Source organism: Zootoca vivipara, chromosome 5 (assembly GCF_963506605.1).
Source record: "Zootoca vivipara chromosome 5, rZooViv1.1, whole genome shotgun sequence".
In the NCBI taxonomy this organism is placed as follows: domain Eukaryota; kingdom Metazoa; phylum Chordata; class Lepidosauria; order Squamata; family Lacertidae; genus Zootoca; species Zootoca vivipara.
Genome location: NC_083280.1, coordinates 27202548 through 27215515, shown reverse-complemented (window position 1 = coordinate 27215515; position 12968 = coordinate 27202548). Strand labels below are relative to the sequence as shown.

At 43.9% G+C, this 12968-nt stretch overlaps 1 protein-coding gene across 1 annotated transcript in view; it reads right to left on the bottom strand.

Annotated features, from left to right (window-relative positions):
- The window catches only part of SLC9A9 (solute carrier family 9 member A9), a 256166-nt gene that overhangs the window by 151572 nt on the left and 91626 nt on the right, over positions 1–12968 (bottom strand). The window contains exon 7 of the mRNA XM_035132511.2: positions 429–567. Coding sequence (XP_034988402.2) covers positions 429–567 — 139 coding nt within the window. The remainder of the gene's footprint in view (positions 1–428; positions 568–12968) is intronic.

The following is a 12968-nucleotide window of genomic DNA, read 5'->3' as shown; positions in this document are numbered from 1 at the left end:
GCCACCTTTACAAAATACATTTCCCAGTATTCCTTGTGGGAAGTCATGTGCTTTAAGGGTGGTATTCAACTAAGCTGTGCTCAGAACAGAGTCACAATAAAATAAGTGGACCTAACTTGGTATTGGTCATTAATTTCAATGAGTCTACCCCAAGTAGGATTTAGTTGAATGGCTTGTATGTATGTATGTATGGCTTGCATGCAGTCATAGTCACACATTTGCATAGCTGGCAACAGATGCGGCACAAATGTGACTGCATTTCAGCTGCAGGAACCAATGCCTATTCAAAATAGTGTACGCAAAGAGATGAAGTTCAGAGTATTGCTGAAATCTTGATCAAGCAGAAAATAATTGTATTCTCTTTTGTAGCAACTGCTCTTCCAAACGTGTTAAATTTTGGACATTTGATAACAACCGGCAAAGGATATCAAAGCAGCAACAATGGCATAGGCAGATCCCATAGCAAACGATCCAGCAAAGATCCCTAGAAAATTCCCCACCGACTGGAAGAAGGCTGCAGCGTCAAAGGCATTGGGATTCTCCTTGGGACTGTAAATTGATATTGAACTGAAGGAAGACAAAAAGGAGAGAGGAATAATGAATTCTATCACATGCCACAGAGACTGAAATCAAGAGCTTAAGAATGTATTTTAGCACGGACTGGCAATTGCTCCTCAGGGTTCCTAGAAGATTGGAAAGTCACAGGGAAGATGAAATAAGGGTTTATTTTTTAAGGCAATATTGTGTGCGGCTGTCATTTCCTGCCAGTCAGTAAACATTTTCTTGTGCTACAAGTGTCATAAAGAGTATTATTTCCAAGCCAACTAGACATTAAAACATGGTAGACATGTAAGGGATCTTCAGGGAAGATAGATAACTTTGAATTACTTATTGGCCATATGTCTTCAGAACAGCGATGCATTCACAAATATTCCTGATAGCTTACCAACAAATGGCCCGTACAAATCATGGGATGTACAAAATCTTTGGCAGTGATCTTGTCGTAAACCATTATAGTCGTTCCATTCACTAGCTTTACCCTTCATAAACAGAATTGTGAGTGTGTCAACAGCCTTGCAATATGAAGCCCTTGGGAGACACAGGCCAAACAGTCTCTTGCAGAAAAGAAAACTGTTTCCTCTGTCAGAGGTCCTCTCTTTATAGCCAAGTCTTTGGCTGTTGACACCATTATACTCTTATGGGAAATTAATGCTGCGCCACAATGGGAAGATCATCTACTTAGAGCATTTTCGAGGGCATCAAACTTCCTGCTCACTAGCAGAGACCCGATACCCAGAATGAGAATAATACCGCCAAGCTGGCACACTTTTCTGGGTTTTTTTTGTTAGGCCATTAAATTTAAGAGATACACACACTAGCCTCAAGCATCCCAAATACTAATTAAGAAACATTTCAGATTTCTATGGCCCTTTCAGCTCTTGATGTCTTTTCTGCAGGCTGTCAAAGAACATTTGGCACAGGATAGCAGTTTGCATTGCTTGGAAAACGCTTGGTATTTTATGCATTAAATTTTTACATTTATTTTAAACTGATGTGAATATTTTATGATTATGAATATTAAAGAACTTGTCAGCCCAGCAAACGCATGTACTCTAGCGAGCAGCTAGCCAAATGAGATGCAGCAATGGCTTTGTAAAAGCACACTGGGCTAGGTGTCATTTGTGATTTGAAGATGATGAAGGAGTAATGTAAACCATTCCCATTCCCATTTGGTCATGGCTCACTCCTCTGTGCTCAGCTATCGCGCTGCATTGATATAGTTCACGACCCATGTGGAGCATCAGTGTGAGAGCCAACTGCAGGAAAGCTGTAAGCATGCTGCAAAGCTAACATGTAAAATGGATCTAACATTAATTTATCTGAAATATTTTAAACCCACACTTCATCATAACATGGTGCAATTAAAAAAACACACACACATTAAAATCAGGAACTGCAATAAACGAAAGCATGACTACAAATAAGAGGAGCAGATAAAACTGCAGCAGAATCAATAGCAGCAATAATGGTCAAAATCCCAGCCAAGATAGTTAAGCCCCATAAAAACCTCCAGGAGTAGGAGAGGTTTCAACTGGCGCCGAAAATTCATCAGAGTCGGTGCCAGCATCGTATATCAACATATCATAATATTTTAGTGATTTCTTATTTGTTTTACTTATATTCTTCTCTGTTGCATGGGCTTACAGTGTCTTACAGCAGCTTTTCTAAATCCCAACACAACACTCCTCAACGCTGCATTTGAATGAAATTTTAAAGATTTGCGCTGCAGGCATTGGCACTATCTTTGGATTGACCTAAGTAGCCCACAGTACGTAGGGACAGCAACAAACATTATTGCCCCATAAGGAAGCCCCTGAAAAATGCTCCCACAGGCCAGCAGTGGCTGAAATATCTGAAATCCTTTTACTGCACGGATGGTGCCAACAGCATGGAAAGCCTCCAGACTGGTTTGAGCCGCTGCCAGGAATGTGTGACACTGGCAGAAAATCTTTCCATATACACGGTAAGCAGATTTCAAATGTTATAGCCCTTGTATGAAGTACCACCATGACATAAAAAACATTTTCCAGCAGCCTCCATATAATGGCCATTGTATTTGACTCTGTGCATCAAGATACTTCCATGCATACAACTGTTTGCAAATTACCCAGGGTAGAGATTAGCCTGTAAAAAGCCAATGTGTACATAAGCCATACAGGGAAACAGAAGCAATTCCTGGAGGAAAAAAAAATCTTACTCAGTCGTCCTTCCCCCCAACTCAATTCTAGTCACGCGCGACGGGAGAGAGGAGAGTTGGGGTGATCTCACCAGCCCCTCCCACTGCATTTCTGATAGCTGATTCCCTGCAGTCCTTTGTGTGTTCAGGTCCCCACATGAATAGAATGCAGTGGAGGTCCCCAAATGATTAGAACCAGGAACTTGCAGAGTTGTAAAGCATGCAGGGAGCCAAAAGGAGTAGAGCAGGCTCGCTGCTAGAGAAATTCAGCTTGAATGCATGGATGTCTTAAGGGTTGACCCATTGATAATACAAGGGCAGGGAATAGGCCAATGATCACACCTCCACTCACACACACCCCTGGATGACTAGAATCACAGGACGTTGAACAACTGAACAGATACAGAATGTGTTCTAAAGCCACTTCAATCCTTTTGCAGTGGGGGAGAGGCTGCATCATGGCTTTCAATCATGCTACCACATGTGGGGAGCTTTCATTGTAGCTTGTTCTCATTAGTGTCTTTCTTCAAGGGTACTACAGTGCTAGCGGTACTGCTTGGGTAGTGTGTATGGAGGTCCTGGGCTGCCCAGACGACAAGACCCCACTCTCAGCCTTGCTGATGTGATCCAAAGGAAAGGAGAGCAATACGTTTGGCACCGGCTAGGCTGCAGGAGTTGCTGGAAGGAGGTGTACAAGGCGCCACCCATCCGTCTTAGGGACTCAACTCCACATTTGTGTAGGGTTTAATCATTAACCTTTTCTTCTGAAGATATTCCACAAGGGGGTGGAGGTTTAGGATCAGAGTTTTCCTTCTCCTAGTTGGGCTACCCTCTCAGGTTGATGAGCCTTACCTGCCCCTCACTTCCCTCTAGAGAACACACAGAAACCGCCTTCTTGACCATTGGACTCATTATTAGTTTTGTCCACTCAATCCGCTGGAGCCTGTTTTCACATGCAGGGGAAGGCCCTAACTCACCAAGGGTTTGAGACCCAGGTTTAGCCAGCCAGTGTGTGGCCACTATCCCATGTTGACTAGGAGCCACAGGTGAAAACTGAGTGCACCTTGTAGAGGTCATAATTTGTGGTATAGGGAGTCAAAATACCAAAATTAAAAAATGATCCCCACCCCACGCCCTGAAAACTGCCCGTCACTAAACAGGATCAACAACATTTGCTACCACTTCTAGTTTCCATGGCTGTTCAGTGAGATGGTCCCCACATCCCCAACATCTACTGGAAGAAACACTTTTACCAGCATCTGTGGTTGAAAACTGTGGGAGGAAAACAAAATAACAAACTGCCAAAGTAGGCAGCACATTGTGAAATAATCTATTATGGGTTTTTTTTTCAGGCCTGGCAGAGCACTTTCTGTTTCTATGTAATTGTTTTTAAACTGTGTAATTTTCTATGATGTTGCTACAAAGCAAGAAACCCTGAAATGAATGGAACTGAACAGAAAGTCACAACTCATTCACTGTAGCTTCATCTCAAGTACGGTACCTTTGCATCTTTAAGTACCTAAGTACCACAAAAAAAAACAGCTGTAGTGGCTCTCACAAAATGCCACCATAATACAGTTTTGAGTTCTGAAAATAGCTATGTTGTTGAGGTGTTGTTGTTTTTTTTGGGGGAAGGGGTCATTCACAGCCAATGTCAGCAAGCTGGTGCTGGCATGCCCAACTAAAGAGTTTTTAAAAATTCATTTTAGGAGAAGGTTTGCAGCTGAGTGGTACAGCACTCATTTTGTATGCAAAAGATCTCAAGTCCAATCATTGGCATTTCCACTGAAATGAATGAGGTGGAATAATGTAATGCCAATGTAATTTATGTAATTCATGTAATTTCACCACAACAAGATCAATAACATAATTCTGGGTGAAAGATGGATTGCGGTAGAACAGAAACAGTGCTGCTTGCACTGAATACAGGGCAGAATGGAAAACAATGCCTTCTTACAGCCCTACTTCAGACTTGCAGGACTGACACTATTTTTTATATATAAAAGAATTCACCAGAACCTAGAGAGGGTTGAATGCCTTAGAATTAAGGAACATGATACCTCTGAACACATGGTCAGGAATTCCCTCCTAGGACATAAACTGAGCTCACAGTCCTGTAACGTAAAAGTTCACTCCTAGTTCCCCTCTAGCTTTCTTCATCTCAACATCATAGTTCCGAAGGAAAATTCTTCCTTTGGGAAGCAGGGTGGATTATAAATTGAATGAATATGTAAATAAAGCATTTAGAGCTCGTTGATACATGTGGAAATCCTGCTTAGCCCAGAATTCCCTATGTTGGAATAATCAACAGTCCTGGATTAACACCCACTGGACTGTTGGGGGGGGGGGAAGAGCTACTAAATGGTTAGTGGTGTATCTGTGAAAGGGTAGCTGGGTGGCCGTTCTCAATTGTGAGTTTACATTCTCTTTCACCTTACCTCTTCGCTTCTGCTGTAACCAGTAATGAGATAGATAAAATAATAATTATCAGTTTAAACAGATGTGCCTGTCTTCCTTCCAGAGAGAGAGAGAGAGAGAGAGAGAGAGAGAGAGAGAGAGAGAGAGAGAACCTGTTCAGCAACACTCTACACAACATGTACATCAGTTGGTGGTGTGTGTGTGTAGCTGTGTGCATGGTGCCACTTCAATACAAGAAGGTTGTCTGAATGTGTCTGGTATGAACAATATAGAGGGACGGATTGCTGGTTTTTTTTTACTGCATTGTCCGTGAATTTGCAGTCCTTTAGAGAGAATATTGAGTGACTTGTAATACCTCTGTCAATTCAAGGAGTGCAGGGTAATATAATATGAGTCTGGGGTTTACTAACCCTTTCCCCCCTGATGGGAATCCTGTTTTCCTCAGAACATTTAACAAGTTTCCTGGTGTGGAGATGTAGCAAAAAGCTTCAGGTTCTACATTTTGTGCCTATATAGGCAGTTGCTACAATTTTCTCTGCCACGGGGATTTTTTTTTTTTTTGCCAACTGCACACCAGCTACAAATTATTATTATTTTCTTAAACATAAAACAATCCACAAGGAGAAAAAGAAAAGCCTAAACTGCCCTTATAATTTTCAAAAGGAGCGACATCTCTGCTTGTGAACTGAAACAAACCCACTTTATCAGTTGATGCTAATTAAACAAGAAGACATGACAAGAGGGGCCTATCAGGCAGATTATGGCACCTTGAGTGCATTGTGAAGCATAGCGCCGAAAGCTGTGTGTCAGCAGCCACCCGAGAACAGCAATAAGCCTCCCTGAAATTCACTGCCTCAAATCCCTTGTACCATAATGAAATGGAAACGATAAAGATAAGGCTAAAAGGATCTACCACGGCATTTGCTGCGCTTAGGGATGCTGCATAAGCCTTGCTCATTATCAGCTGCAGTAAGACCGGAGAAAGGCACATTTGTGTTACTAATTCATAAAACTAAGTGAAAGAGTCGACCACAAATTCTGCCGCATCCATAATTCCAGGATTACTGCATTCAAAGAGGCTCTGCGAAGCTCAGAAACGTAGTTACTAGAATATGACGTGTTGCACACGGGCTGATTTGTTCAAGTTTAAATGAGGGCTGAATCTGGGCGAGACCTGAGCAGATCATTGAAACATATACGTCACTGTTATAAAAACGGAAGCAGAAAGAACCCCACGTGCCTTTCATACAGTGTGGCGTCATGATGCTCTGGGCTTGTACAAGTAAGTATTTGGAATAATGAAACCTTGAGCACTTTAAGGGCAAGAGTTTGTTTCTTAGTGGCAAGTTTCTGTTTTGTCTGCAGAAGGTCCCTGGTACAATTCCCAGCATCTCCAAGTAAGACTGGGAAAGACCCTTGCCTGAAATCCTGGACAATTGCTGCCAGTTTGTGCATACCCTCCAACATTCCTCAGATGAAAATAGGAACATTTCTCATTCCCCCGCAACTGACCGTCCTCAGCCCCCCATTCCCTGCCTCCAAGGAACATTTCCTATCAGAAGAAGGGCAGGTGCCCCCAACGGGACACAGTGCACATGCCACCAACTGTTCTGAGAAAACCCCTTAATCCCAATTTTATTTTATTTTTTGGTAGATTTCCAAAAAGAGAAACACAAACCAATAAATATATCTTCAGAGGTGTCCAAATCAGTGCAGTTTGGAATGGTTTGGTTTGCCATCTTTATTTTAAACGGCTCACCTTCCACAGAACACATTCCTGTTTGTTTATATCCTTCTTAAGCTGTAGAACCAAGACTATGGCATAGTACTCCAGGTAAGGTCTGTACCACTACGTGTTGTGAGCTGGCTGCAATAATTCTCTTGATGCAGCTTAGAATTTCCTTGATTTGTTTTAGCCTCCTCAATCCTCATATCTAGCTTGCTGCTTACTGAGCACTCCAGATCCTTTTCTTACATTCTGCTGTCAAGCCAGATGCCACCCATCCTGATTTTGCTTACCAAACTGCAGAACATGATTGGCATTTCCCCCTTTCTGCTAAATGACATCACTTAGCAGCAACACAACAAGACTGTTCCGAACAATGACGGGCTGGTTGGCATCTAAGAGGATCAACGCTCAACATGAGAAAGTGAAGCCTTACCATGGCAGGTATACAATGCTGTTCAGTGTTAACCCTCTGGGACAGAAGCAGCAAATGCTTTCCTTCAGCTCACGATGCTCTGCATGGAATGCTTTATTGCTCTGCTATTTGCAAAGTGAAGAACACTGTTTTATAGCACGGCAATTGGAACACCTAGGTGGGAAATCTTTCCTTGGCAGAGTACTGTACTAAAAGCAGGAACATAACTCCTCTGAACACAATATCCAACCTATCCTTAACCTTATTCACTGACACTGAAACACAATATACTCATTTCTCCTTGGAAAACAGCCCATTTCTATAGGTGGCAGCTGACTAACAGTTTTGATGTATTTATTTTATGCATTTCACCCCTTCTTTTCCTAAGCAAAGGAGGGTGGGGAATTTTTTTTTTGGGGGGGGGAGTAGAAAGGCTAGCATAAGACAGCACACTAAGGCACTTGACTGCATATTCTGACAATGCAGGGGGTTGGACTAGATCAGGCATTCCCGAACTCGGCTCTCCAGCTGTTTTGGGACTACAACTCCCATCATCCCTAGCTAACAGGACCAGTCAGGGATGATGGGAGTTGTAGTCCCAAAACAGCTGGAGGGCCGAGTTTGGGGATGCCTGGACTAGATGACCCTTGAGGTCCCTTCCAACTCTACAATTCTGTGATTCCACAATTTTTAGAAAATTTTGCACCAGAAATAAAACTTAGAAACACACACCTGTTTAATCTGACATTCTGCCACACAGTAGGTACAAAGCTTCTATTTGGCACAATACCTCTGATCTGTCATGAACACCATTCTCTGAAGAATATACTTTTTTGGAACTGAAAGGTTGAGGAGTTCAGTAGCTCCCATCACTTGCCCATCACTTGCCCTGCAACCATTGGGGTACCTATCACCATCAGAGCTGCTGGGTGGTAGATTTTACAAGGCACAAGGCTGTTGATGCTAGGCATTGCATGTTTGGGAATCTTACATGGTGGCCCTCCACTGTGGAACACAGCAAAGCATTGGCTCAGCTCCTATAATAATAAGTAGCACCACCACAGGTAAAACACTTTGGGAGAAGGAGGCAAGAACATAAGAAAAGTCCAGGTGGATCAGGCCAAAGGCCCATCTAATCTAGTCACTGTTCACACAGTGGCCCACCAGATGTCTATGAGAGGCCGGCGAGCAGGACCTGAGTGCCACAGGGCCCTTCCTAAAGTGAGTCATTGGCAGTAAGCAGCAGTGCCACATGGGGGCTCTGGTGGCTGTGACAGGAGCAACAGGCAGCAATGGCATACTATAGCTTTGACGGAAGAAGGGTGGGAGCAGCAACCAGCAGCAACAGTTGATGGGATGGGCTGAGGCCTAGCAGCAACATCATGGTGAGGGCCAGCCAGTGTTGACACAGTCCTGCTCCAATACAATTGCTCAAAAAGCCACAGTTGCCACTGTTGCCCAAAGCAATTCAATACAATGGTTGGCAGTCCCATGACTTGAGTTTACGCATAGCATTTAAGCAAAGTTTGAGTCCCAAACCCACAATTTCTAGAGGCCCTTCCTGAGCATAGCTGCCAAGTCTCCCGTATTCCCCGGGAAACCCCCGTTTTTCCAGCTGTCCCCAGCCGCAAAAACGGATCCCCCCCCCCGGTTTATTCTGGCGTGGTGGCCATTTTGGAACTGGGCGGAGCATGCTTAGAAGCGACTTTTGATGCTGCTTTGCCCAGTTCCAAAATGGCAGCAGCGCTACTTCCGGTCTGCTACTTCCGGTCCAGTCCCTTATTTCTCAGGCCGGAACTTGGCAGGTATGTTCCTGAGATGTTGGGTTTACAGGTATGATTCACTCCCTGTAGTTATGGTAAGTTCTAACAGGTCTGGGTAAACCACCTGTGTTCAGTGATCTTGTGTGAGAGATAAAACCCTCTTCTCATGCTTTGTAGATGTTTAACCAGGGTATTTTCATGTTGTCAGTCTAAATTTATGTATGCAGCACTTGAATAGGAGAGCAATCAAGATTGATTTCTGTTCTGTATCACATGGCCTACATTTAGTAAGCGGACAAGGGAAATGCACTGAAACCTGAACAGAAAAAAGAGAGAGATTCTCTACCCACAAACTCGTGTTTTACAGAGATAGATTGTTACTGCATCACAACACCAGGATGGGTAACAAACACTCTACTGGCCCAGGTTAGGTATGTCAATTGGAGCAATTGCCTACCACTTTTACTCTCTGAATCTTTTGCTCTGGTGCACTGTATGGCCTTAATTCAGCCTTTGACAACCTGGCGCACCGGCTGCCTGGGGATGATGGGAGTTTGAATTACCTGTTTGGAAATGATTGCCACAATTAAAATAAATAAATAAATAAATAAATAAATAATTTTTTTATTTATTTATACCCCGCCCATCTGGCTGGGTTTCCCCAGCCACTCTGGGTGGCTTCCAACAGAAAAATTAAATAAAATAATCTATTAAACATTAAAAGCTTCCCTGAACAGGGCTGCCTTCAGATGTCTTCTAAAAATCTGGTAGCTGTTTTTCTCTTTGACATCTGATGGGAGGGCGTTCCACAGGGTGGGCGCCACCACCGAGAAGGCCCTCTGCCTGGTTCCCTGCAACTTGGCTTCTCGCAACGAGGGAACCGCCAGAAGGCCCTTGGTGCTGGACCTCAGTGTTCGGGCAGAACGATGGGGGTGGAGATGCTCCTTCAGGTATACTGGACCGAGGCCATTTAGGGCTTTAAAGGTCAGCACCAACACTTTGAACTGTGCTTGGAAACATACTGGGAGCCAATGTAGATCTTTCAAGACCGGTGTTATGTGGTCTCGGCGGCCGCTCCCAGTCACCAGTCTAGCTGCCGCATTCTGGATTAGTTGTAGTTTCTGGGTTACCTTCAAAGGTAGCCCCACGTAGAGCGCATTTCAGTAGTCCAAGCGGGAGATAACTAGAGCATGCACCACTCCCGTGAGACAGTCTGCAGGCAGGTAGGGTCTCAGCCTGCGTACCATATGGAGCTGGTAGACAGCTGCCCTGGACACTGAATTAACCTGCGCCTCCACGGACAGCTGTGAGTCCAGAATGACTCCCAGGCTGCACACCTGGTCCTTCAGGGGCACAGTTACCCCAATCAGGACCAGGGAGTCCTCCACACCTGCCCGCCTCCTGTCCCCCACAAACAGTACTTCTGTCTTGTCAGGATTCAACCTCAATCTGTTAGCCGCCATCCATCCTCCAACCGCCTCCAGGCACTCACACAGGACCTTCACCGCCTTCACTGGTTCTGATTTGAAAGAGAGGTAGAGCTGGGTATCATCCGCATACTGATGGACACCCAGCCCAAACCCTCTGATTATCTTTTCCAGGGGCTGCATGTAGATGTTAAAAAGAAAAACTCACAATAGTGGATAGATGGATAGTGGGGTTGCTTGTTAGGTGTCCTGTGGGGTTGCTTTGTCTGCTGGCCAGATGTACTAACTGTTGGTAGGCAACCAATCTGATGGTTCTTAAACCAGACTTGGAACAGCAGCCCTTCAACAGAGGATGCCTTCACACAGAGGTCTGTCCTCTGCGAAGTGGAACACATGGCCACCCTAGCCTGGTGGGAGGTAATTTAAGCAGGAACAGGGCTACAAATGGATCTTGCAACTCAGGTCTCAGTACACAGGAATAGGCCATCCCGTGCACTTCACAATATAAGAGGTGAAATGGAGCTATGTTCCTGCACAGTCTTTTAATCTAAAATTGAAAATCTATCATGAAATAGGAGAAAAGGGAAATATTTTTGTGAATTCAATCCAATTCAAGCTGCTCTGTTCCATCATGTATGAAATATATTCTTCATGCAAATTTCCCCAAATAGTCTACAGCAGAGCAACTTATCCCCCCCCCAAATTATTTAGCATTCAGTAGAAAACTGTCCATAGCACAAAGTAATTTACCAAACCTGGATTGAATACCAAAGTTTATAACCGAAAGCATGTTCAGAATTTAGTGAGTGAAGAATGAAGCATTTAAGTCTAAACTTTCTTTTGAGGGCTTTGCAGCCTTAAGAGAAGTAGGGGAGAAATCCTTTTTTTCTGCAAGAAATGCTATATGCCAGATACAGCTTTCTCTGAGAATCCTGCCTGTAGGAAAAGTTGGAGCTTCTGGATATTAATAAAATGAAGGAGATATTTGTCCTTGGGGGTGTGTGTGTGTGTGTGAAGAATATATATTAACAGATTACGTTCTTCACTTCCCAAAAGTTTTTTCTTTTAAGAAATAAAAAGATTAACACTCCAATGTTAAAAAAGAAATCAAAGACTAGAGAGTGACTTTTTCTACCAGATATTCTTGAGCCATTTGAATCACTGAAACAGAATTTTATCTGTCTATCAGATTGTGTCTGTATGTAAAGGTAAAGGTAAAGGGACCCCTGACCATTAGGTCCAGTCGTGACCGACTCTGGGGTTGCACGCTCATCTCGCATTTTGGCCGAGGGAGCCGGCGTATAGCTTCCAGGTCATGTGGCCAGCATGACAAAGCCGCTTCTGGCAAACCAGAGCAGCACATGGAAACGCCGTTTACCTTTCCGCTGTAGCGGTTCCTATTTATCTATTTGCATTTTGACGTGCTTTCGAACTGCTAGGTTGGCAGGAGCTGGGACCAAGCAACGGGAGCTCACCCCGTCACAGGGATTCAAACCGCCAACCTTCTGATCAGCAAGCCCTAGGCTCAGTGGTTTAACCACAGCACCACCTGGGTCCCCATGTGTCTGTATGTACATAAAGGTAAAGGTAAAGGGGCCCCTGATTAGGTCCAGGCACAGACGACTCTGGGGCTGCGGCGCTCATCTCGCTTTACTGGCCGAGGGAGGCGGCGTACAGCTTCCGGGTCATGTGGCCAGCATGACTAAGTTGCTTTTGGCAAACCAGAGCAGCGCACGGAAACGCTGTTTACCTTCCCGAAAAGTACAATATAAGTAAGTACAATATAAATTACATCAGCAAAATAAAGTATGCATGATATAATGGACAAACTAAAAGCCACTTCAAAGTAGGGCTGTAGCCATACCCCCCCCCCCCCGGAGAATGACACTTGTTTTCCCAATACGTACAATTTACTTGGTATGAAAACAATTTTAAGAAATAAATACATTTGATACCAGACTCTTCCAATTTGGCCGTGACACACTAGGAGTTCTGTACTGTGGTTTTTTGGGTTGTTGGTTTTTTTTGGACAAGATGGGAGAACGTGTCAGGAGGAGGAGTGCAGAGGCAAAAAACCAGTGGATACGAGGGGTTAAGCATCACCTCCATTCACTGCTTTTCTTCTTAAAATAGCAGCTTCACTCCACCCCTGTTTTGCACATTTGACGAGAATCTCAGAAGGGGGTGCTGATATATATTTTTTTAATTTTTTTTTTTTTACTGAAAGCGTTTCCATAAGTAACAAAAGTACATTCAGTGTCTCTGTTTTTAAATCGTAGAATTCTTCATGCAAATCAAATACTGTAAGTTTGATACATTTTTTGTGGTAGGCAATATGAGGTTGAAGGGGAAAGGGAGGGAAGTGAGTGAGAAAGGGGAGGGGAGAGAAAATTAGGAGAGGGGAAGGGTAGAGTAGGGAGAGAGACATTGAACTTTCATTCTTTGCATAGTATATGAGTGGAGCTTTTAGCCCGTGTCACGT